The 24,352-nt window shown below is 37.0% G+C and overlaps 1 protein-coding gene across 1 annotated transcript in view; it reads right to left on the reverse strand.

The window, feature by feature from the left end:
* Positions 1 to 3,751: 3,751 nt before the first annotated feature.
* Positions 3,752 to 24,352, reverse strand: part of NAA15 (N-alpha-acetyltransferase 15, NatA auxiliary subunit) — a 37,809-nt gene continuing 17,208 nt past the window's right edge. The window contains exons 5-20 of the mRNA XM_041412030.1: positions 23,039 to 23,173; positions 22,720 to 22,873; positions 20,242 to 20,361; positions 19,471 to 19,566; positions 19,230 to 19,336; positions 18,745 to 18,817; positions 17,841 to 18,010; positions 17,166 to 17,318; positions 15,057 to 15,185; positions 12,388 to 12,601; positions 11,373 to 11,566; positions 9,147 to 9,255; positions 8,685 to 8,783; positions 7,840 to 7,983; positions 7,302 to 7,399; positions 3,752 to 5,205 (exon numbers count right to left, since the gene is read on the reverse strand). Of these exons, the coding sequence (XP_041267964.1) occupies positions 5,005 to 5,205; positions 7,302 to 7,399; positions 7,840 to 7,983; positions 8,685 to 8,783; positions 9,147 to 9,255; positions 11,373 to 11,566; positions 12,388 to 12,601; positions 15,057 to 15,185; positions 17,166 to 17,318; positions 17,841 to 18,010; positions 18,745 to 18,817; positions 19,230 to 19,336; positions 19,471 to 19,566; positions 20,242 to 20,361; positions 22,720 to 22,873; positions 23,039 to 23,173 (2,196 nt within the window). The 3' untranslated portion in view covers positions 3,752 to 5,004. The remainder of the gene's footprint in view (positions 5,206 to 7,301; positions 7,400 to 7,839; positions 7,984 to 8,684; positions 8,784 to 9,146; positions 9,256 to 11,372; positions 11,567 to 12,387; positions 12,602 to 15,056; positions 15,186 to 17,165; positions 17,319 to 17,840; positions 18,011 to 18,744; positions 18,818 to 19,229; positions 19,337 to 19,470; positions 19,567 to 20,241; positions 20,362 to 22,719; positions 22,874 to 23,038; positions 23,174 to 24,352) is intronic.

A 24,352-nucleotide genomic window follows, 5' to 3' on the forward strand; every position in this document is an offset into this window, starting at 1 on the left:
CAGAGAAGAGCGTAAAAACACAGTACAACATTGTTAACCAGTTAGGAAGGCTGGAAGGGAAAGCAAATCCCAGTAAAATTGCAAGTAACTTTGTGGAGTTTATAATTAAGATTTTTTTTGAACGGATCAGCAATGAAGCAATAAGTATGCTGCTGCACTGAACCAACAACAGGATTTAATAACTAACTTTGTGGTTTATTGCATTACAGTTTAAAACTAAATGTTATCCATCATCATACATTCACCAACCAAGTAAATGACACTTTTTCATATGTTATATGCTAAATGGCTAAAATTATGCAGTAGCCAAACTAGACTAGGACTAGTAGAGGTAGATATTGAATGGGCAGTGTCAGGCAGAAATATTTTGTGAAAGTACTTCTTTGTCTTTCATTATGAACAGTTAGCAGGTTTAACACTTTTAGTTAAAACAAACATCTTAGGGAAGCTATTCTATGCTATTCAAGATGCTTTGGATTTTGTAGCAATATTTCTCTTGCAATATTACAAACTCTTTGATACTGTCTCTCGTAAAGTGGATAAAATTTGTCCTTCCAGTTTTCTGCCACAATTTGCATGAACACTAACATACAAAAGCTAGTCTTTGTGAACATAATACTGGTTTTGCTTGTACCACTCCAGAATACACATTTACAGCTTCCTTGGCATGGGAAAACTGCATTTATAGTATTTAAAGCTCCAGTCATCTTCCTAGCAATAAAAAAGCCATTTTATATTTAATCTAAAATGGAATTTCTATTATGCCACTGCCTTATAATTCACTGCAGTCTTCTTTTGGCAAGCTGCTCTATCAGTTGCTCCTTGCTATTCCCACTGCTGGCTGTATGCTCCTGGAAAGTGTCTCTGCCCAACACAGCCATTAAAATTAGTGTTTGTAGATTGCAGCTTTCATTTCCAGGAAACAGAATCATGAGGGCATGGCAGAGGTCTTGTAAAATCATACACCCTTCGTGCCTCACTTCATCTGAGGACGGTGGATTACAGGAAGACTCCTGCAAGCCACAACCTTTCCCCAGGCTCAGCAAGCACTTTCCTTCAACTGGAACTTGACCTTTCATTAATGAGCTTATAGATGGGCTCAAATCAATTACTCATACAACTGTCTAATTACACTGCATTTGCACCATTTTCCTTCACAGGACCCCAAAGTACTGTGTTATCACATGAGTGTGTAACTCTGACTTCCACATAGTTCAAGCTATTTTACATTACACTTCGGTAAAAATGGCATTTGTAAAGCAAAAGTCCTTAGGGGAAAAGATTTCAAAGCTAGTTAGATACTCTGTACAGAACACTTAGAAAAACAGTTAAAGCAATCACAAAAAAGGAAAATCATACAATTTTTATCCAGGTCTATTGAGCTAGATTATAGTATCAAGTGGTTTTGTTGGCACTGGTAGTACGTGTCCAAAACAGAACTGTGGCAACAACATGCGAATGCTGCAGGACTGATGCTCCAACCCCCAAAGGGATCACGTTAGACAGAGACCTTAATTCTTTTTATTTATCCTGCTCACATGATACTGAAATTGTATTTGCACCTCTGGCTCCTCAGGCCTGATCTCCCCCTGCCCTCATGGCTGTTTTCTTCCAGGGAAAATACAATTCAATCTGTGAATTGCTACATCAACTTCCAGAGTCCACTGTTATGGCTGCATCAGACCTTGCAAATCCAAATGCTAAAGGAAGATTTAACAGGCTGATCATAAACGCTTCATCTAGCCCTAGAGAGCTCACTGGGAAACTTGGAATTTGCTCCCCATGCTAGGGAAAAACCTGGGTGATAAACTTCCCTCTGTTCTGGCTGACACAGTATGCATCAGGACTTCTTCCCCCATGAACATGCAAATATTAAGAACATTACTGAAAAAAAAAAAGGTCAAACATAGCTTTTAAGGCATTTAATATGCAAAGAAATTAATTACTGAATAGCTCAGTTTGAGGCTGTTTTACCTGCTGGTTCACACATGTGCCTGCATGTTTTGGTCTCTACATGGAGGAAGCAAGTACTTCACCCACCATCACAGGGAAAAGTACAACTTCCAGTTCCCTACAATTTAAGCCCATGAGTAACTCTGGCATTGGTTCATGCAATGTGCACCATATTCTCTTACCTAGGCAAAACTTACTGTCTGAACCCTTTTTGTACCCAGGAAAGATACCTGTATCATGTGTCATCACCAATGGCTCCACTGATGATGAAATTCTCCTTCTCCAGTGAAAATCATGAAGAATCAAACTAAACTGTGTCATGCCAATGCTCTAGGTCACTGACCACAACTGTATTCCCTACTCACCTGCTTTGGCAGCCAAGCACTGGTGATTACAATTTTGGATCTCAGCACACAAAGGAAAGCTTCCATTGCAGCACAGCACTCTGTGCTACCAAAAATGGCTCACTGCATTGGATTTCAACTTCATTTCCAGCTCTAAAAGCTCCTTCTCAGAAGTCAGCCTTGCAGCTAACAGGACAGATATAAAGGAATAACAATTTCTTTGCCTTTTAAAAACCCTCCATTTTCAGGAAAACTCTTGGCTTAGTTTCCTGCCCTGGGCTTACAGTCTACTGGAAGGGGATGAGTAACCTCATTAATCCAAAAGCACCATCTCTGAAGCAGTGTGGATACCTTTCAGCAAGGTTATCAGGTGTCTTTAGGGAAATCAAAACAGATGTGTAACAAAGACTTCTGGAAGGCCCACTGAAGCATCCTTTTCCCCATGTGCACAACTAAAGACAACGAGTAACCTCCAGCTTTTAGTTCATCCATTTCAATGCAAAATCACGCAGTGAAAAAGTAAAGGAAATAATCCCATTTATAGGCAGCACCCAAAACCCCCATTATCTGGAAAAAAAAAGAATTTGCTTGATGCAATTCACAATCTGTTACGAGTGAGCAGTCATCTGCCTCCAGCTTAAGCACCAGCAGCCAAGAAATGGGCAGCAATACTCAAGAGGCAAGACCAAAAGCTCACAGCTTGTGTAGGCAAGACTGAATCATCTCCAGGAGTCGCAGAAGACATGCAGTCCAAGTATCTGAGGCTGCAGAAACAACTGAGATCAAGACATCAATACTAGAGTCCGTTAAAGGCTCTGTAGGTATTCTAGTCCCTAAAAGCCCACAGGTAAATATGCAAATACAGCAACCCACATTTCTGATGGGAACTATACTGCAAACATACACCAGGATAGGCTAACCATGAAAAGAAACTGGAGATGAAGACACAATAAAGAAAAGCCTGTTGTTCTGACAGCTCAAAAATTACAAACCCAAGTAAGTCTTCCAGCATCTCCTATGTGGAAGAAGAAGGCTGTGTATCCACACAAAACAGATACTCTGTAACTGAACTCCTGCAGCAAAGAAGGCACTCACTTTGTAAGCTGTAGTTTATTTCTGCTCTGTTTTATATGAGCCTACAAAAGAACACATTTGAGTACTTATCTGTATTATTAACACAGTAGACTTATAGACTGAAGCTTGACTTGGAAACAAAATTCATCCTAACATTGGTGGAACTTAAAAGCCGAGTAGCAAAGCACTGTGCTATAGGACTTCCCAGACATTCAGTATTTACATAGAATGCATTTGCACTTTATACTCAGTGACCACCCATCATCAGCAGTGACATGGTTAGCATGACTGGACAGCACAGTAAGTCAGCCCTGAGCTGCACTCCAGCAAACCCATTCACTGTCAAAGTACAACATAGATTGGTTTGAATATTCACACAGTTGTTTTTCAAAATGTTTTATTGCATTATATTTGGTACCTTATGTTTGACAAAGGAAATTACATCTGTAACTGCAGGAATAAGAAGCTGGTCTGTTATTGAAAAAAAAATCTTGGGCCCCTTAAAAGTTACAAAGTCTTGGGCTTGCCTGAAACAACTGAGCAAGAAATATATTCTTAGAAATGTAGGGCTTCAAGTATTACAAACCTGTGACACTGTGGAAAAGTTCCAGAGGTATCTAAACTGCAGCACTTTTTTTTTTTCTGCATAACGTGAACAAGGCCTGCTGAGGTTTTAATCTATTAGTCTCTTGATCAGTCAAAATGGTCGTCAGGAGTTCTCCTCTTTTCAACTTCAAGCCATAGTATGTTCTCATTTTGTTTTCACTCTACATGAAAAATGCATGCGATCTTTCTAATTGGTGCCATATCACAGTGCATAATTTTATTTGGTTCTTGCATTACAGTTTTAAAAAGTTTGGCCAACCTATGCTGATAGGTTCATCTCAAGAACAGCAATGCTGATTGTCCCCTCCCCACCCCAAGTTTAATTCCAAGAGAGACCATTTTAGCTGGTTCCTTCTGGTAAAAACTGTGGTGCAAGAACACCAAACTGATCGTGTACAGTGAATTTCAGAGACACAACAAGCTTATTGAACACACTATGTTTCTTAATTCTAGTTGATATCCATATGTCCAAGCGCATCAACGTAACAAGTACGTTGCAGGTTTCTCTCTATATTCTGATTCACATTGCATACTTCCTATGCACACAATCATCCCCCGTATCAAAATCAGTCAGATGCTAAAGCCCCATCAACTCTTTGTGCTCAGTGAAAGAATCCAGTGCTAAAACAGCAGTTTTGCTGTCTGAGATAACAGTAATCTCACAAGACAAATTTAACTTTAATATTTCTGCCACACACCTGCTCTGAGGGCTATACACCTCCAGGTCTCATATAAATTAGTTTAGAAACATGGGTGGGTAGGTGAGGAAAAGGGTTGTTTATTTTTTCCTTTTTTTCAATTTTAGCAGCTTTTAATTTTTAAGAAACCAAACAACCTATAACCAGTAATACGTTAGATATTTTATATATATACTTTGTCAGCAGGATAAAAAAAAAAGTAAAACTATTTGAAGGCAACAGGGTTTTTTTCCTTCCTTTCTTTGTGTAAGTTAGAACAATTCAGCAGGTGCGTGACAAAAATATTATACACCAGATATGGTCCAATGTCATTTTTTTGCAATAGTTATTCATATTTCATTGGCCAGTTCTTCAGGTTCTGCAGAACTATCTCCATTAACTGTGATCTTCATATCCTCTTCATATCCAGGGGGCATGAAAGCCAAAGCATAAGGGAAAAGCTTATGACAATTTGCTCTGTAAGTTTCAGATGCTTCTTTACAGTCTCCAAGGCTACCGTCACATAAAGCTTCTAATACCTCCATACAAGTCTAATTAAAGAGAAAAATAAAGAAGTGTTATGGTTTCTTAAACGTTCAGCTGAACACTCAACACAGGTTTCAAACAGCAGTTCTGCTGTCTGAGATAAGAACAATTTCACAGACACATTTACAATAGTATTTCTGACACAGACCTACTCCAAGGCCCACACACCTTTTAACATCAAATGACATTCTAACTAAACACGGCAGGAAATAGCAGTGTAGTCTGATTTGAAAGAATGCAGTTTAAAAAGGCATCTAAAACACAGCTAGAAATCTTGACTGTAAAATGATAAAATACTAATTTGTCACTTGTTTCTTATTTTCCATAAAAAACCCATTCTTGTTAACTAACAACCAAGAAGCCCACTGTTCTTGGGACACACTCACCATTTCAGCAACACATAACATATCTTTCAATCACATCAAATTACTCTGATATTACCACATTTTTCAAACATATGTAGTTTCCTGTCCATTTTTGGTCATGATTTAGAAGATGAAAAGGAGATTTCCTGTGTAGTTTTTTCATCCTGCATTCCAACCATGAGAAACCAACCTACTGAGCTCCACTAAAGCCTGGCAGCATTGAACACCTGCTCATGGCTGTGCGCAGGCATTAGCATAGCCAGGCAGTCTTTTCCTGTTCATCTGACATTTAGTACAGTTTTTGTTTCTTCTGTGTACTGGGATTAACTGCTCTGTCCTGCTGCTGTAGGGTTATGGAGCTGTCCTCAACAACCCCTTTTCCTCACGTCTGCTCTTTGTAACACTGGCATCCACCAAAGGTCAAATACATGCTTTTACAGCTGCAGCGTGCTCCGAGACAGCTGGTCTTTGCTACAATGAAATGCAATAAATTTGATCTCTTTGCACACAAAAATGCCTTTCAACAAGCGTCTAGACTCCTTTAGATTTAATTTCCTTTTAATTTTTCATCTAGAAGTTCAATAGAAGTCCAACTTTTTCTTCATGTTGGCACCAAACATGCTTAAACTCAACATTTTCAGTCATATTACAATGCACTGTACAGGACGTTTATGCACTGCTGAGTTGGTAAAAGACTCTTCTAGTCTTACCAAGTTTGCATCTCCAGAACAACCAAGCATTTTTGGTTACACTTAATCTTTCCCCAGTCCAATTCTAAAATCCCACTCACAGGCAAAAACCAGCAAATAGAAGGCAAATTAATTTTTGTTTTCCAAATCTATTGATAATCTAGATTAAACTCTTTGAGACCACTCAAACAGTAAGAAAACCCAAACTCAAAAACCAACACGCAAACAAGACCAGTTTATGAAAAATGCTAAATACGTACTTAGAATATAAAAGACATGAGTTTGTGTCCCATACTACAACAGCCAGAAAAGAGAAATGATCTGAACCTTTAACGTCTTAAAGAAGTTGACAAACCAAGGGAACAAATTATCCTTTGTCTCTTTTCCCCACCCCTCTGTCTGATCAAAAAATTCTGCTATGAACTTAAAATTCTTCACAATTAAGGTTCTACTGAAGCCACTATATTTCCGAAGAGATGTTTTTTGGAAAACTCAATTTTTTGTCCACAAAATAATGATTTTCAAGTAAACATTTACCAAATTTGCTTGCAAAAGATCTAAAGTATTGAGTGCACAGACTACTGTAAATTGCAAGTCAGAACTGACAAGTCCTCCCAGATGAAGGTGCATATGCAGTAATGGTAATGCATATGGTAATTCCCACAGCTTGCAGGAAGCTGACTATGGAAAGCCTTCCCAAAGTCTGTGCCATTCCTTTTCTTGTGAGCACTTGCCTGTGTGGCAGCCAAAGCTCAAACTACTACCTTTTCTTTTGCCCTGTGAATTCTCTCCAGTTTAGTAAGTCTTCCCATTACCTATAGCAATAACATGCTGCTATTTTCTTATTATCACAAAACTAAACTAATTTAAATATGCAAAAAGGATATGAGATATTTCAGTTCAGATGAATCTGACACCCCTTTCTTTCACAACTCAACCTTTTTATGATAAAGCACAGCAATTATTTCAGCTTCCTCTTACCTCCAAAATTTGCTTACAGCTTCCACAGATAAAACAGAAGTTGTCTAAAATTTATAAATACATTACCTGAAGATTTCTGTTAATAAGGGATTCATCCAGGGTCATTGCCAGTTCCACTGCCCTTTTCTGACTGGAAGGATCTAAATAGTACATCATTTTGGCAGCTACAGGAGGAAAAGTAAGACTCATCACCCAATGGATGACCAAAACCATCTTATATATACACATAAAATAGGGATAATATGAGGAAGAGGGGGGACTGAACTCTCCAGCAGTAGTTCAAAATGGAACCAACTTGGAGCATAAAGCTTGATAACTAAGCAGGTAGAAGGGATGCTCCAAACAAAGCATTAAAACAAACATTCTGCACACATTAGAAACAATAGGGTAGAGGTCCCCACATTTCCATTTCAGCAGCACAAAGAGAAAATTAAAGAAAACCACAGACAACCTGGCAATCATGTTGTCAGAAAAACACAGAGAAGAAAAGCACTCCAGAGGAAAGGAGCGATCGTTACATCACTGGGATTGATACTGAGATATCACTGCCAGAGAAGCACAGAAAATGCAGAAGTGAGGCAGAACAAGGAAAAAGGCAAAATACCTGATAACCTATGTGGCAGTGAGTCATAGTTCCTTTTAAGGAAAGCTTCATTGAAGTTCTTTGGATTAGTTGCTCCAAAAAGCCGATTCATTTCTTGGTTTAACACGGTTCTAACAGCATCAGGCAGATCCTTACTTTCAGATACTGTTGGAAAAAAGAAGTTGAGCTGAGAACAGGTAGTAACCATAAAATATGATTTATGTATTTATTTTATAATTTTTCATATTTACATTATTAATATAATTGGAAAGCATCTCAAAGGAAGATGCATGAAATTTCAAAAGGTAAACACTGGATGTGGCTAGAATAAGCTTAACTGTGGCACTTACCTGATGTTCAGAAAAAGTCAAAGCTCCTTCACATTAATATACCTCCCCCTTACTAATTAAAACCTATTAAGCTCAGAAATTAATGTCATACAAGTCTGTTCTTAAATGTGTCTACTCTGTAGCCCCCATCAGAAAGGGTGACATTTGGGGCAGGGGAAGGGAGAGAATTCTTCTAACTTTTACCAATAAGGACAGCACTCTAAGCCCTCTCCTTGCATGCTGACACAGGCTGTCAGCAGAAAAGTCACATTCCTCACTCTGCAATTTCCATTTCTGCACTGCCTCTCTCTTTCAGGCTTCACATGCTGCTCACAGTCTTAAAAACTCTTACCAATATTGGAATGACTCCTAAATCCAGAAGCAGTCATAATAACCATACTTAATTTTAGCAAGAATCAGTGGTTTAAAAAGCTTTCTAATATATGCTTTAAATATTTTGAATTAATTGTACTAAAAATCAGTGACTGCAGTTTGGCATCACCTGGCAGTGTGGAGTCCTACCACACAAATACATACCACTGCTGAAGAGATGAATCATACATTCATGAAGCCAAGGATGACTAGAATCAATAGCAAAGGCTCTCTTCACAGATTGAAGCATCAGAAGGAACTTCTCTGTAAAGAAAAAACAAGTGTTGACAAGAGTTCAAAAACCTGTGGCAGGAAATCACTGCATTGTATTACAGGAGTATTTAGTGTTTGAAATTAGAACAATCAGAAGAATTTACAGCTGAGTGTGCCACAAAAGCTACTTTTAATAACATGCATCTATTTAACCAGTGAATAAAGTGGATAATCACCAAATGTTCAAACTTTGGTTTTCACACACAGCTCATTGCAGGAGTGTTGGTCCACTGAAAAGCTCTGTGTCATGACAGGGATGGGCTCCTCACACCTCATCAATAATTACTGCTTAAGTTCCAATATACACCTTTATGATTCACAAATTGCTTGCTTTCATTAAGTGTTCTCACCTACCTTTTCGAAAATAAATCTCAAAGGCAAAAAGATGAGTCTCTATTTTGTTCTTCACTAAATTCTTCAGGGGTGTTAAAAACTTAATGGCTTCTTCCAAAGGTGCTTCAACCTACAGATTCAAGGAAGTGACACACAACTAAGTCGAAGTTCAAACCTAGTAACTAAAACAACATAAAACAGCTATTGCTGAGTCACATCAGAGTTACTTACTCTAAGACAGTGCATAAGATGCTTAGAACCTCTTCTGTTACAAATTTTGCAACTCTCACTCAATGTGTAAACACAGACTAGAAAGTCCAAAATATTTGCTTTCTGATGGCTACAAATCATGTTCTGCTATAGAGACACAAATATTTTCCTTTTATCACACACCAGTAATGAACACAACTGGAGCTGACCCTGCACTGAAAAGGGCAGTGTAGCTGCCCACACCAATCTATATACGTGGGCCTGAGGCGATCAAGTAAATGACTGATAAACACCTATGACATTGTGCTCAGGTGAGCTTCAGACAGGTTCCTAAAAGCTGCCAGGTCACGGTGACAGTCCCAGCCAAAATACCAACAGCAAGCTGGAAATAATTATATATTGAAAAAGGTCTCCTGATCTTAGCTAGTATAATCCAGTAAATGGACATCTTTCATACAAATTAACTCTGTGTAAAAGTTCTTTACAGACAAGTATATTGCACACAGAGGTTTGGCATTACTCAAACAAGATTTGTCTGTTGTCCTTAATTTTTTTTTTTATTAACAGAAACTTCTCTCTAAGAAGCAAATACAAATTTTGTTGCGTGCCAATACCAATTCAGCAACGTTGAAATTATACACTTAGTTGCAAATAACATGAGTTAAAGATCTCAATGGACACCTTCCTGCTAAATATAACTACAGCATCCTTAATGAAAACACATCACTTCTATGTGCTGCTGATTTCACATACACATTGTGCATATAAAGTATTTGGAACCTATAAAACCCCATTTCAAAGCCATGCCTTTAGTACCAAAGACACACATCCAAACAAGTCTAGGTGCAGCTGTTTCAAGAAAATTATTTATAATGACTAACTATGTGAAAAATGGTCTTTTGGCACCAACTGCATTTGGAAGTATCTATATTATGACTGTGATATTGAATTCGGAATTATATTATATTGACATCTGTATATTACAGACATAACTAGATTTGCCAATGAAACGCATTATACAGCTGCAACTATTCTTTATAATCTTGGGGACTGGCTAGATTTTTCACAGCTATCCCATGACATCCCTCTACTACAGAACTCAATTTCAATACATGCTGTTGCATTTTCATCTTGACTAGCATTGCAATTAGTTCTGCTTCTTGCAACCAGTGAACTAAACAATGGAAATACCAGCAATATTCTTGATAACTAGTCAAGTTTAAGTTACTTGTTTCCTGGCTACAGAGGGAAGTTCACTGACTCAACTTTCAAATATCCCCTCAAGAGCAAATACAACTCACTTCAGTGTGAATAGTAAGAATATAGATCCAGAATACTGGATCTATAAAGACTTGCAATCTATACTACTATTGCTATAAATTAATTTTTCCAGTCTCTATAATTTCCTTCTCTTTCCCTCACATTTTTGGAGTGTTTTCCTGCTCCTTACAGGTATAACTTCTGCTAAAGGAAGAGCCTTCTGAGTCACCTCCCTTTTATATCTCTCTATAGTTCTTAATTCAGATCTCTAAATCCATCTCAGTCTAGTCTATTATTTACTACTACAGCTTATTTATTGCTTTTTTCCCCCCATTCAAAATATATGCAAACAAATCTTGTTAAAGCATTCAGTGCTTCAATATTTCCTCTCTGACAGACTGACTGTGTGAACAAAGGAGTATCAGGGGGGATAAAAGAGTGAATGATAATCACTTTACATACAGGATAGAAAGACTTCCACACAACCAACTAGAAATAGGGTACAATCAACAAGTTAGTGCAGCAGACACATGCAGCAAATGTTTATGACTTCAATTACTGTCTTTGAGAACTAGGCACAAAAGCTGTGATTTCCATACTGCTGACACTGTATCTAACCAACTAGCCCTAGAAAGGAATTCTTTTTAAAACACTGCCTGTGAAGAGATGCCATACCAAAAAATTTTACAAGTTACTTGAATGGCTTTTAAGTTTTATGTGTGCCTACTACAACTTTTCTAGAAATTTTTAAGACTTCATTATTACATTGGTAAGCACCTTTGCCAGTTTCTCAGGGATAAGTTCCTCTTTCGGTCCCCCAATTTCTTCATCATCATCATCTTTCTTCTTTTTCTGATTCCTCTGTTGCTTCTCCTTCTCAGCATTTTTCTTCTCCTCCTCCACTTGTGCTTTCTTCTGGGCTCTTCTCTGCTTATTTCGTAGCTTCTTCAGCTCCTTGTCAGACATATTTGCTGTACACACACAAAGGACAAAACCACACAACACTGATGTCTCGTATTAACAGCATCAAGCAGTTTTCAGACAACTTCACCTTTTTTAAACCATAGCTAGTAACAAGCAGTGCTCTCATTACCTTTGCAAAAGCTTATTTACTATGCAGATTGTTTTGCAGTCTACGCTGACGCTTCATAACTCACAAATTCCTTAGTGGAACCAAGGAACAGAAATTAAAATAATAGTATACTGAGGTGAAAAGTACTAAAACTTGACAAATTCCTCTTAAAGGATTCTCTCATGAAGGATCCTCTATTCATACCATTTGAGATGCCACAAGCCATTACCTGCTTAAGCTGCACTCAAATCAGAAATGGGAGGAAAAAATAATAGATGATTTAAATGTTATTTTTACATCAGAAGCAAGAGATGATAAAATTTAAGTTGCTACCTGGTGAAATTTCTGCACACTGATAAAATGCTTAGAAAAGCTACTACCAAGCACATCTGCTTCAATCTCCTATTCCATGGACCAACCACCATGAGAATTCATGTTTTTGCAGTGATTCCGTAACACAAACATTTGTACTTAAGAGTTACAACTCTACTACAAACCTATCATTGTTTTGTAATAACCACAATAAAAGCATACATTAAGTTTAATTTCCAGCAGAACGTCTACTTTACCATGCAGTCCAAGCTGCAATTTGCCTACTTTGAGTTGTGTAGAACTCCATTTTTGGCTACCACAGTTGACAGCCAAACGAATGCTAGACCTTCCTAAAATACCCACTCATTAGTGAAACTGCATGATGAATAAATCCTGAGGGTTGAATACCTGTATCAGCCTCATGTTCTTTATTTTCATCTGTTAGGGGATTATCATGAAGTTTCAAATAGATCTCTATGGCAATCCGTGCTGCTTTGAAGTAGAAGGGATGTTGTCGAAGCACATCTTCTAGTTTTAACAAATCCACATAAGACCTAAGGGTGATCTTCCTCATACAGTAAGTATGAAAGTCAAACTGGTCATCTGTGATTTCTACAAAATGCTGTCACAATGTAACATAACATTAGTCAGGAAGTATTAACAATGAGATATTAATCTGGACTTTAAAAATAATTTAAAAAGCCTAAAAATAATGTAAAAGCCTACTGTTTGACAAATGCAACCTAACTATTATAAATGTTAACAAAACCCTGCAAAAATAAAGTCATGGTGAAAAGAACAGAAGGCCTCTTAGCCCATAACCAAAATACATCAATTTCAGTCTCTTAAAAGTAACTACCTCTGAGAATTTCCAGTTTAACAGACTTTGCACTTAAACTTATTCCAGTTTAATAGTCATTGCACTGAAACATAATTTGAGGAGTTTTTCTTCTATTAACTGCTCTATTTTTTTTTCCATTCAGAAAATATAATTTTTATTTCGACTAAATACTATGGCAATGAATCCCACACTTTAATGAGACATGATGTGAAAAAGTACTTTCTTTTGTTCAAGCTCTGCTTTCCATCTGATCTTTGTTTTTGTTTAAGAAGCAGTGAAAAGTCATTCCCCTCTTGAACTTCTCCAAGTACTTGTGATCTCATATAACTTTATCCTAAACTCAGCTTTGTTTGTCACAGCTCAGGATAGCAGAGTAAGCACAACAAGCTAACTGCAGTCTCTTCCTTTGGAAGTTACCCCACAGCTGGTGTTTTACTAGCACATTTTTAAGAAGATGAGACACACTCAGATGTAAACAGTGTAACAGATTTACATAATGGAAGAAAAGCACTACTTCTTGAGTTTTAATTCCTCATGTGCCCTGTTGACTGCTGCTCCAACCTGCACAGAAGTTTTTAAGCATTATCTGTAATAATTTCAGGATTCCTGCGCAGCATTATTCTAAGACCTTTTACTACTTAGGCATAGGCAGAGAATTTGTCACTGACTACACTGCTGAACACTACATTTCGTAGGCTGCTTAATCATTTAGTACTGAGACAGAGCAGGTGTTGTCCTTGAAGTTTTCAGTCTGCTTCTGTGATCATGTATTGATGAATAATGAAGTCTCTATAGAGATGCCTCAGTAATCTCCATTATAAACTCCTTTTCTTGCAAAAGCTGATTATTTGCTCCTACTCTGTTTCCCCAGCCATGAATCAGCTATCAAATCCATGAGATCAGCTTCCCTACTTTTTCTGATACAGTTTAGATCCTTTACAGTGAGAAGTATGAGATAAAAAGTGCCTCTGAAAACCAGAACCCATTTTATCAACTACACTGCTCCCTTTGCATAACTGGCCCCTCTAAAAGATTTAGAAGGCACTGCTTTTTATTACAAAAGCTTTGTTGATAGTTTCTGAATTAACATTTTTGCTTATCTTATTGTTGAACTTTACTACACCTTCAATTAATCTAATAAATAAATTAAACAGTGACTTAAATCCTTAGAAATATATTTTTTGGTGGCTTAAGGTATCACTTCATTTGCTCACCTCTTCTGGAACCCAAGACAATTTACAAGACTAATAATTTTTTATACAAAAAAAGTCTTACATTAATTTATTTAAAGGATTTGTGCAAATAAAACACAGTACTGGCAAATCACAAACTGGTGTGGATTGGGAAGGACCTTAAAGGTCATCTGTTTCCAACCCTCTGCCATAGGCAGGGACACTGTTCACTAGACCAGGTTACTTAGATAATTTTACATCAGTTTTTTCAAATCCGAGAATATTCCAGAGCTGAGTCCTCCTTACAGAAGAGGAGCAGCACTGAAATCCCCTAATGCCTATTTGCCAAGAGGCACAGCTTTCTACTAAGTTCTGCTCTTTCAGGACTTCTTTTACACCTTCAGCCATCTGGTCTTTTTTTTTCTAGACTTTAATGTTCTTTAAAAAAACCAAACCCCTACGTGTGTCTTTTTAAAGTTGTGCATGCAAATTTTGCTTTTTACCTCACTATGGATACCTACATTTAATGTGCAAGTGTTCTTCCTTTTTAATAAAATTTCTACTTTAAGAAGTCTTTATTTTTGCAAAAGCTTCTTTTAAACTCTAGCTTTTTTTTAACGGAGAAGATAGTTAATATTTTTGGTAATATTTTAAATATTTATTGTGTACCTCTAAAACAGTACCTTAATAGTAACGGAGATCTGTCCTTTACTTAAAGGATGGGCTTGTCAGCTCATCCACTCATTTTTGGACTTAAAGTGCACATACTCTTCGTTTGTATCTAAATACCCATTTCTTATGTACACTGCCAGAACTAAGATTATTTTTGACAGTTTTCTCCTCTTGTCTGGATCTTTAAGTAACTGTATAAAATCTTTTCATAATACACAGTTTACAATGGCACTTTTAAGAGGAAATGCAACCATATAAACTTGCCAGCAACCAACATGAAATCCCTCCTGAAGCTACACGAAATGAACCCTTACTGCTCAGAAAAGTAACACATCAGCACAGTAAACTTAAACCAGTGTTTTCCAATCGAAGCCATTGAGCTGAATACGTACTCTCTCAATTTCATGGCATTTCTTAAGTGCTTCTCCAAATTTGTTCATTGCCTTGTAGGCTTGCGCACATTCTGTCTGAAACCACATGCACTGCATTTCGTTAAGGTTCTCTACTGCCGAGGTTCCTTCCTAAAAGCAATAAGAGCATTATACAAAAAATAAATCCATTGGATTTGTGGACTGCTATTTTTTATCTTGTTCTAATTAAAAGCACAAATAAAGAAAATTAATGTTAAATCTCAGAACTAGAGTCTTGAAAGTTCAGAATGCCACAGTTAAAATTGACTAGCTTTGTTGATTAATATAATAATACATATACAAAAATCTTTGTTATACCTATTGTAAGAGTCAGAAAGACACAATGAAGAGCCAGGCAATGACCATTTCACTGTGACAGCTGCTGAACTTTAGGTTACGAAAGACCTTCATTCAGTGTTTTTTTAATACTGTGTGCACGTAAGTAACACATGACAGCATGGGAAAAAATGGCAGAAAGTTCTAGCCCACAAGACGACACTGACACCTGCAGGAAATCCTGCAGGATTTTTTCCCCCCCCTCAACTAAAACTGCCATCTGCATCTTTCAGAGAACTGCTGATTGAGCTAAGCATCCTCACAGTAGTAGCAGATGATTATTTCTAATGCAATCAAAGAGAGTAAGGCAAGGCAAAAGGAACACTTAACTTTGACACCTTCTTGTTCAAAAAAGGGGATTACAGGTGTCTTTTGAATCTGACATTTCTATATACTTGCACAGATCCACAGAACTTAGCAATGAAAGAGAAAAGCAGTGTTCAAAACAGCCTGATTTAGGCAACTGAAAATGAGGAAAACTATCAGTTCTATTTTCATTATGCTTAATCTAGCACCCTCTAATTACTGCTTTTTTAATTAAGAAGCCTGTATTTGAGCACTAGACATAAGATCAAACAGAAATAAGATTCTAAACACCAAATTGCTTCAATATTTTTCAAGTTCAGTTTTGGGTAACTGGTATACTTCCTTTTTAACATAATCTTAGAGCTGCTTAAGGCATTGAGGGAGGTCAAATTAACCTAAATTCATAGTGGGTTTGCATCAAAACTCCCACATAGAGCTACAGAGCACATAAAACAGAACTTCCCCTCCCCTGACGTCTGCCTGCACATAGCCTTCATTTCACCAAATCCTTCAGGTTTCCTTTATAAACACTATTCCCCCTTCTCTCCATTCAACCTACCTTACATTCCAGGTTTCTCCTGCTCTTTAAGACAGGAGAAAACGGGTCAAACAAACAGAAAAGGCTTTACTTTTGCAGGTAGTTCCCAAAGCTTGCTGCCTGTCTCCCAAAGTCACAAAAATGACACTGCCCGTATTCCAAAACTGTAATTTGACAAATAGTCTGGAGAGATTTCACTGAGCTGTTTTGACTTACAGTTATGAAAGAATAATATCAAAGTAGTACATTTTAAAAAGTAACTAACCTGTGCGACCATCAAACTTATCAAAATGGGGCTACTGCAAGGACAAAAAGTGATGCATAAAACAGTTTTTGTCCAGATAACTGGTCATGTGTAAGAAAATGGAAAAATAAAAGAGGTGTAACATGCACCTTTCCTTCATCACTGATAAACAAGGACTTGGGGATGAAACATTGTTCACACAAGGAAGACACCTCACAAAGGCTCTCAGCTATTAGCCACACAAAAATTGTGTTCCAAGAGACATCTGAAATCTCTAACTTACTACCATTAGCAAAAAGAGACATGGACAACTTTACCAGATCTTTCAAGTATCCTAAAGAATCAACATTAAACCCTAAGATTATTGTGCAAAAATTGTTTTCTCAGAAGTTCTCTCTAAAACAGGCATGCTGTATTTTTCCTACCTAGCAAAAATAACCAAACCCAAGCTTTATAGAGCTTTCACTTATTCCTATGGAATTGTGCTTATTCAAGATAAATTCCAACCCTGCCATGGGCTACCGTAACTGAAGCAAGCAACCACAGCTGCTCTGAAACAGAATTTAAACATGATAGTGAAGCTGACTGCAAAGTTAAAAACAAAAAGTTATTCCACAAGGGATGAGGCCCACATTATTCCAAAGACTTCTAGTGAAGTGCAACAAACCCGTGTAAACTTAGAACACATTTCTTCTGCTTCTTTAATGGAGTTTGCTTTCAACATGTATTTTGCACATTTGGAGTTGATAAATCTGTCTGCTGTGTCCAAAGCCTGAGCTTCATCCATCCACCTTGCAGCTTCTTTAATATTTCCAGCATGCTATAAAGATAGAAATTTAAGTCAGATTGAGTAATTGTAAAACACGTTTTATTTACTCACTGCTTGATATAAGTAGGATTTTTTTAGACTTTTAAAAAATAAATAGCTTACTTCAAAAGCAACAGATCTTGAAAGAAAAAAAAAGGCAGTTAAATACCTTTCCTCATTATGGAATTACTGGTCTTTCAGCACCGAATACTTTTCCTGAAAATGCTTAATTAACCAGTTTGGATAATCCCATTCTGAGTATCACAGTGCACCCTGAGAAACAGTTTTAAGCAGCTACAAAAACAGGGGATAAGAACAAATGCAAGACTCAATCTAATTTATCAGTGTGATTTTTAAACTGAGAATTCACATTGTGCTGTACATTTCTCCTTTATTGAGTTAGAAACCTACATAGTGGCTTTTTCATACGCAGCAGAAAATCTCAAGTAGCTAAACAATACCATTATCTAGAAACTCACAGGAATTCCTGAGAAACAAATAACCTTTGGTCACTAAGAATAAAGCCAAACTTACCTTATAGATTTTTGCCTTCACAAGGAAGAGTTCTATCAAAGTGGGAGTACTTTCTATAGCAGCATTTATATATTCTAGAGCCAGGGATGGCAGTCCAATTTTATCATAATGCTGAGCCAAGTAATACTGGACCCAGAGTAAAGTGGTTGGAGGTTCTTCTTTACCGTCATCTGGCAGGAGCAAAATGGAGAGAGGCTGTTTGTTCAGTTTATGACTAAAACAACACACCTGAAGCAGAATGCTCTAAACACAGACACTGAAGTCAATTCTGCCTCTCTGTCAGACCTAGGAGAGCTTTCAAACAACTGGCTCCAGGTACGTACACGAGCTTTTAAGTCTATCCAAGACCTAAGCATATACTGCTCCCTTCTCCTTCTGTGGTTTTCAGGAAAAGGGAGTTGGCAGGTCAAAGGCAATTGCACTCTGTTCCAAGTATTTGCTTAGGGCAATCAGATATGCAAAACCTCCAAGAACACAAAACCTAGTCCCACCAAAAGCTCCAAAATTACACCTCTCCTTGAAAATTGTACTATCAGTATATTGCCTTTTGTTTGGCATTTCTGTAGTTATAGATTTGACACAGCTTTCAAACTTCTGTTTCTTGAAAAATGATAAAATCAAGTCTTGAAAATAACATACTTGAACTCAAAACTGTTGACTTTAGTCAACTCAAAAAGACATGACTAAATTCATGGATGCAGGAAAAAAGTTTAGGTCAAGTGACTATATTTTGAATACAGACTTTATATTTGACAGCTATGGGTCAGTTCTGCATTAGGGAAAAACCAGAAAAAACCCCATATCATCTTGGTTTTTTCACTCCCTATTTCCCCACCTCTGAATGGACACCCAGGGCTTTCAAGCAGGCACTATTTCCGTGAAGCCCAACAGTCTCAGCACTCACCATTTGGGTTAAATAACCTGCAGCTTCTTAGAGAGGTTTCATAACCTATCACGAGCTCTTCTATGATTGCCACCTACACGTGCAAGGCAAGACACAGAAAAAATAATCTGTGGGTCAGATAGTATTTTATTTCAACTTGAGCTACTTGGTGTTACCCAAACTAGTTATTTTGGTTAAAAAAACTCTGCAATGTCCTGAATTACATTACATTTGAGAATGTACCCAATCTCACTCTATTTTTAACAAATTAAGACCAGGCCTCCCTTGGTGAACACTTAACACAGCTTAGAATTACTAAATCTTAAGTTTTCTATATTTACCAACTTGGCACATGTATACACTTCTTTTTTCTCTCTTATATTGACTATATCAGGTCATCTAAAGCAGTGCTGATGGAGAGAATACTGAAGAAAAATGGCTTCCTCCATCTTTCAGTACACCACAGTTATGAGGTAGAACACGTAAAAACTGGTTAGAACACTTACCTTCTCCTTGTCTTTATATAATGACCTCAAAGTATTGAAGACTGGTGGGCAACCTTTACTGAAATTCATCCTTAAGAACTTGTCCAGACATTCCTTAAACTTTTCACCTTGAGAGGAAAAAGACCTGTTGATTTTGTTTTACCAGACATTACTCATCAATTGCAGATTGTTTGTACTGTTAAATCAGAGTCTAAGAAACACAAGTGTTGATCACTACCTGCTCAGCAAAAAATGCACTTACCAGACAAAAAGTTTAATGGTAATCTTCTTGGAACTAGTCCCCTTGGGTATTTAGTCCAGGCCTCCTCATAGATCTTTAGTCTCTCCATCATATTAGCTGGAAGAGAATGTTAGAGTTTACTTTCCCCTTCCATTCTGGCAAGAAGGAAAAGGGGGGCAGGGAAAGTGATTTATACCAGACTAAAAAAATAATCAGAATATATAGCAACTATAATATAATATATATAATGGCTATATCCTTCCTCAAGAACAGAATTTCCTCCTTATTCTTATTAAAACTAATGAATTTAATGACTCCAAGGTACACAGTATCTACTAATTCCTCTTCCAGCACTGGAATACTAACTGCTCAACTCCCATCTTAAAAAGAGCTCCTGCCTTAATGCTGTCTAAAATCTTCAAAGGTGGCCATTCAGTTGCATTAGCTACAACATAAGATTAAAATAACAGAGGCAGTAAAGGAAAAACTCAAAATTAAAACTGTAATCTAAGAAATAATTCTATTCTTTCAGCGACACACAAAGACTATTACATTTTTATTATTCTATGATTTTAGATAAGACAAGGTAAACAATGCAATAAATATTTCCTGTCTTTCTTAAGAAACACCAACATTATGACTGTATGTACACACTATGACTAAATAGCAAAAATTTAATGGGGACTTTAAAAATAATAGTTTTAGTATTTGAACCAATACAAGCTTTTCATACACATATTAATTACAAATATACAGAAAAATCTTATTTACTACGAGATACCAAATCATTACCTGGGTTAAGTGCCTTTTCTAAGCCTTTGTAGTAAGCCCAGTTTTCAGGATTTCTTTCTTGCAGTCCCTTGTAGACTTCAACTGCTTCTTCAAGTCTGCCAAGCTGAAGCAGGAGGTCTCCTGTGTGAAAAACAAGACATTTTAAATTAAGGTAACAAAATACTAAAGCAGTATAACATTTATCACTCTACACTAAAAGACTGGATAATCCTTAGCTCCATCCAGATTCTAATTTTACAGAAAAAATAAGCACTACATATAGCATTACAAACTAGTTGACAGAGATGCTTTTACTTTGAAAATAGCTGCAGTTAATAGCAAGATTTTACAACTCGGCCTGTAATTCCTGAAACTTACTTGAAAATTTAATGCAAAATGCATGTGGTGTGGTTTTTTTCCCCTCACTGAAGTGACTGGTTACTTTAAGTGCAGTTTTTACTGCAGAAGGCAATTAAAAACAGCACATGGTATTTGATGTATACAGCATCTTGAAAACCAAACAAATTGCAGAGCTGCAAGTAAGAGAATGGTTCTTCAGTCTGGTATTTCATGAAGTTAACTTCAATGTTTTTAATTAAGCCACAGATTAGATGAATGAATTTTCAAGATTATGCAAACAAGTTTCATTTTCATGATACTTCAATACAAATTAAAACTTATAAAGTAAAGATTAGGTCTAATGATTGTATACACATCTTTGTTAATGCTGGAACTGCAACAGGAGTAGATTTCTCAATTCACAGTGGAAAACTGTTTAACAAAGCTTTGCTATTGGCAAATGTTAGGCATGAACAGATTACACACCAGAGGTGAAGAATGTAAGGCTAGACTAAGGAAAATTTTTTTTACCCAGTTTAAAGAGGAAAATGCAAATTTACCTTTCTTCTTTCCCATGTCACACAATTAACAAGCAATTTTGTCAAGAGATGCTGCTTTCCACAATTAGAGTAACTTGAGGACTACACACAGAATCTAGTGCCCAGGAAAACATCAATAGTTCACCCACTGAGAATGACAGAATTGGGAAAATAAACCTTAAATTTCTCTGAGGTGAAAGTTAATTTTTTTCCTATCTAACAGCAGCAAATGCCAATACAAGTTTCAGTGTTTTTCAACTGTGTTTCATCCACAGTGGCTTTTGCATGTGCGCTTAAAATTTGCACACACTCATTTATTACAATGCTTGTCTAGAGAATACACAGCAGCCAAGTCAGTCCAAACAACACAATGGGAGCTGTACCCAAAAAAAATTAATCACTTGTACCCTGTTGAAAGCAAGCACACAGACTGCAAAAAGTATTTCCATCCTTTTGTCTGGTAACTTCCTAGGAGGTTTTGTGTTTTGGTCTCAGGTTTATTTTTAATCAAGTCCTATATGCAAAACTTATTTTCATTCCAAACTTCGGACATTCACAGACTAAGTGTGTCATATAGTACAGCAACACGGAACATAAAGTATGTCAAAAGATCCTTCAGAAGTCAGAAAAAACCCCCTCCCATCCACACAAGTCCCACTATTGTGTTTCAAAAATGATCTGTGATACTGTAGTCTCTATATCCATCTCCTTTTATAAGCAAACAAAGTAAAGACACTCAGCTACCGTGGAGAGTCATCTGCAGTCACTTCCTTGATGAAGCACCACACCTCCCATTACTGTCACTACTCAATTCCTAGGTTCCTTTTGGAAGACAGTGAAATTACTATTAGCAGAAACACGGAACTAGCTACAACATCTACATGAACAAACTAGAGTGGAAGGATTTCTTCTCTTTACTTTAAGCAATCATCTAAACAGATTCCAGTGTGGGCCGAGAACAAGCAGTACCTTCAATAGACTGGCAGTTTCACAGAAAGACTGTACAAGCATCAAGCAGAACAGGAAAAAAGCATGCTTTAAGAAAGTGCACCTGTTAATGCAGCTATTAGAACGAACTTGTATCACTCTGCAATTCCATTTGTGGAATATAAGCCACACTATTGTAGTGATGTGTTATAGTATTATACACCAGGTTTATAATAATACAACAGAAGCTACCCTAGCCTCACTACAGAGCCAATTTCTCTATGATGCAAGGGTTACTGAGTACATTTAAAAGCCTTCTGCTGTACCAAAGATGATTCTTCCTTTTCAGCACATGGTATCCTAGTAGTCAGGGCCACTATCAAAGCTGTAACAGCACGGGGTACATTATTCAGAAACAACTTCAGGACATCAATTTAGGATCTCCTGTCTGAAACGCCTGTTAGCTTAAAGTTTCAGAACAGCATGCCTGTACCTCACTGATGTCTTACCAGCCTGGGACAAGAGCATGACAGGAACTGAATAAGCTGCGAGACAAGCAGTCCTTTACAATAGCAAAGTTAAATAAACTAAGCTAAAAACAAATCTGAGTTCCAAAAGATGGGAAAAACCGACCATATAGACATCCCATTGTATGCTATGTGTTTAAATGTATCTTCAGAAAGCAAGTGATTACCTTTAGTTTCTTCAACAGCCAGTTTATCACAGATCTGCTTTTCATAGGTACAAAGATGCTCCAAGGCTTCTTTATAAAGCCCTGCTTCCCGGAGGACTTGATTTTGATAGAGCAGCAGTTCACTGTACTCGTAGTCCACTTTGTCAGGTGATGTCTACATAGGAAAACCAGACACGGGACACAGATCAGCCTTCTAATTCTAAAATTTGGGATGAAATTCATTTTTCTAAAGAAACTGCATGAAGTTTTCTCATGAAAGGAATGGGGGTTTTTTTGGTTTAAGCAGCACTCCATATACAATTCCATGTTCTCCTCTTACCTGCTGTGTCTTCCTAAATTCCTCTAAAATTTTTGCTGCCATTTCATAGTCTTCCAGCAAATGGTAAGCAATGGCATAACCAATCCATGATGCTCGCTGTGCAGGTCGGAGCTGAAGCAACTGGTATCTTGTTTCCTGCAAAAAAAAAGTAGCTGCTAATTTTTCTGACTTTACCCTGATACTCTGTAGAATCCATAAGGCAATATTCTGTCTTCAGTATTCTGGTATTTAGGAAGTCACTGCGAAAGAGTTGTCTATATGCATTTTATTAACCAGAGAAAGAATAAACTTCGAATTGCAATGGTGTTCACTGAATAAAAAAGTAAGCCTTCACAAAATAATATGTCCAACCAAATCCTGATGAGTCAGACTAATTTTGTTCATGTATGACACACATGCTTTTCCTGTCTAACCACTTATGAACAGAACACAATTAAGGATACTTGGTTTGAATTGCAGGAACATTTACCAGTGTTTCAAATTAACCTTGAAAGTACATATGTATTTAAATGATTGGAAGTGCTCTTAGGCAATGCAGGTCACGCAAACACATTCCTATTCTTTGGCAAGAGGATAATTACAGCTGGAAAAGACAACAGATTTGCTTGGTATCATGCAATTTTAATCTGAGGAAAATGCTATGACTTGTTTTGTTATAGACTGCTAAAAAGCATTTTCAAGTAACTTAAAGGAAAAGTGTTACTTCCTACTGAAAATGCCTAAACTGTCAAAAGTAGGGATTAACAAAGAATTAAAACTAGTTACAGCTGTTTTAATATAATGATGATCACTCAAAATATTTTCAAGAAGGAGAGGCTGGAATTTGAAGCAAAGGAAAAAAAAAAAAAAGCCCCAACCAAAACACAATCTTATTCCCAGTTTTGAGAGCAAATTTACATTCTTCAGAGACCAGCATATGATTAGCCATGAACTACTGACTTCTAAGCATCCCAACATTTAATCCTTAATACATTTGGCAAACATGTGTTACTTGTATGTTTAGAGATTACAAAATTTGTATTCACATTTATCCAGAGGCCAAGAAAATAGAAATTTGCAAACACATTTTGCAAATGTGCATTTTTGGCACCTACACTAAGTTTTAGCTACCCTGTCTTGACAAGAGTGGAATGACATTTCTAAATAAAAAATCTAATATGAAAAAATTAAGAATTGTCCTGACTCAGGAATTAAGTTCTCTGAGGAGCTGTGCTAGCTGATGGTTCCACACAACTCTTAGCACAGAACTTGCTCCTGGGTATAACTAATCTTATCTAATTTAAAAAGGAAAGAGACCAACTAATGTGTTTCAAA

Source organism: Onychostruthus taczanowskii, unplaced genomic scaffold (assembly GCF_017590055.1).
Source record: "Onychostruthus taczanowskii isolate IOZ18803 unplaced genomic scaffold, ASM1759005v1 scaffold38, whole genome shotgun sequence".
NCBI classification, from domain to species: Eukaryota; Metazoa; Chordata; class Aves; order Passeriformes; family Passeridae; genus Onychostruthus; species Onychostruthus taczanowskii.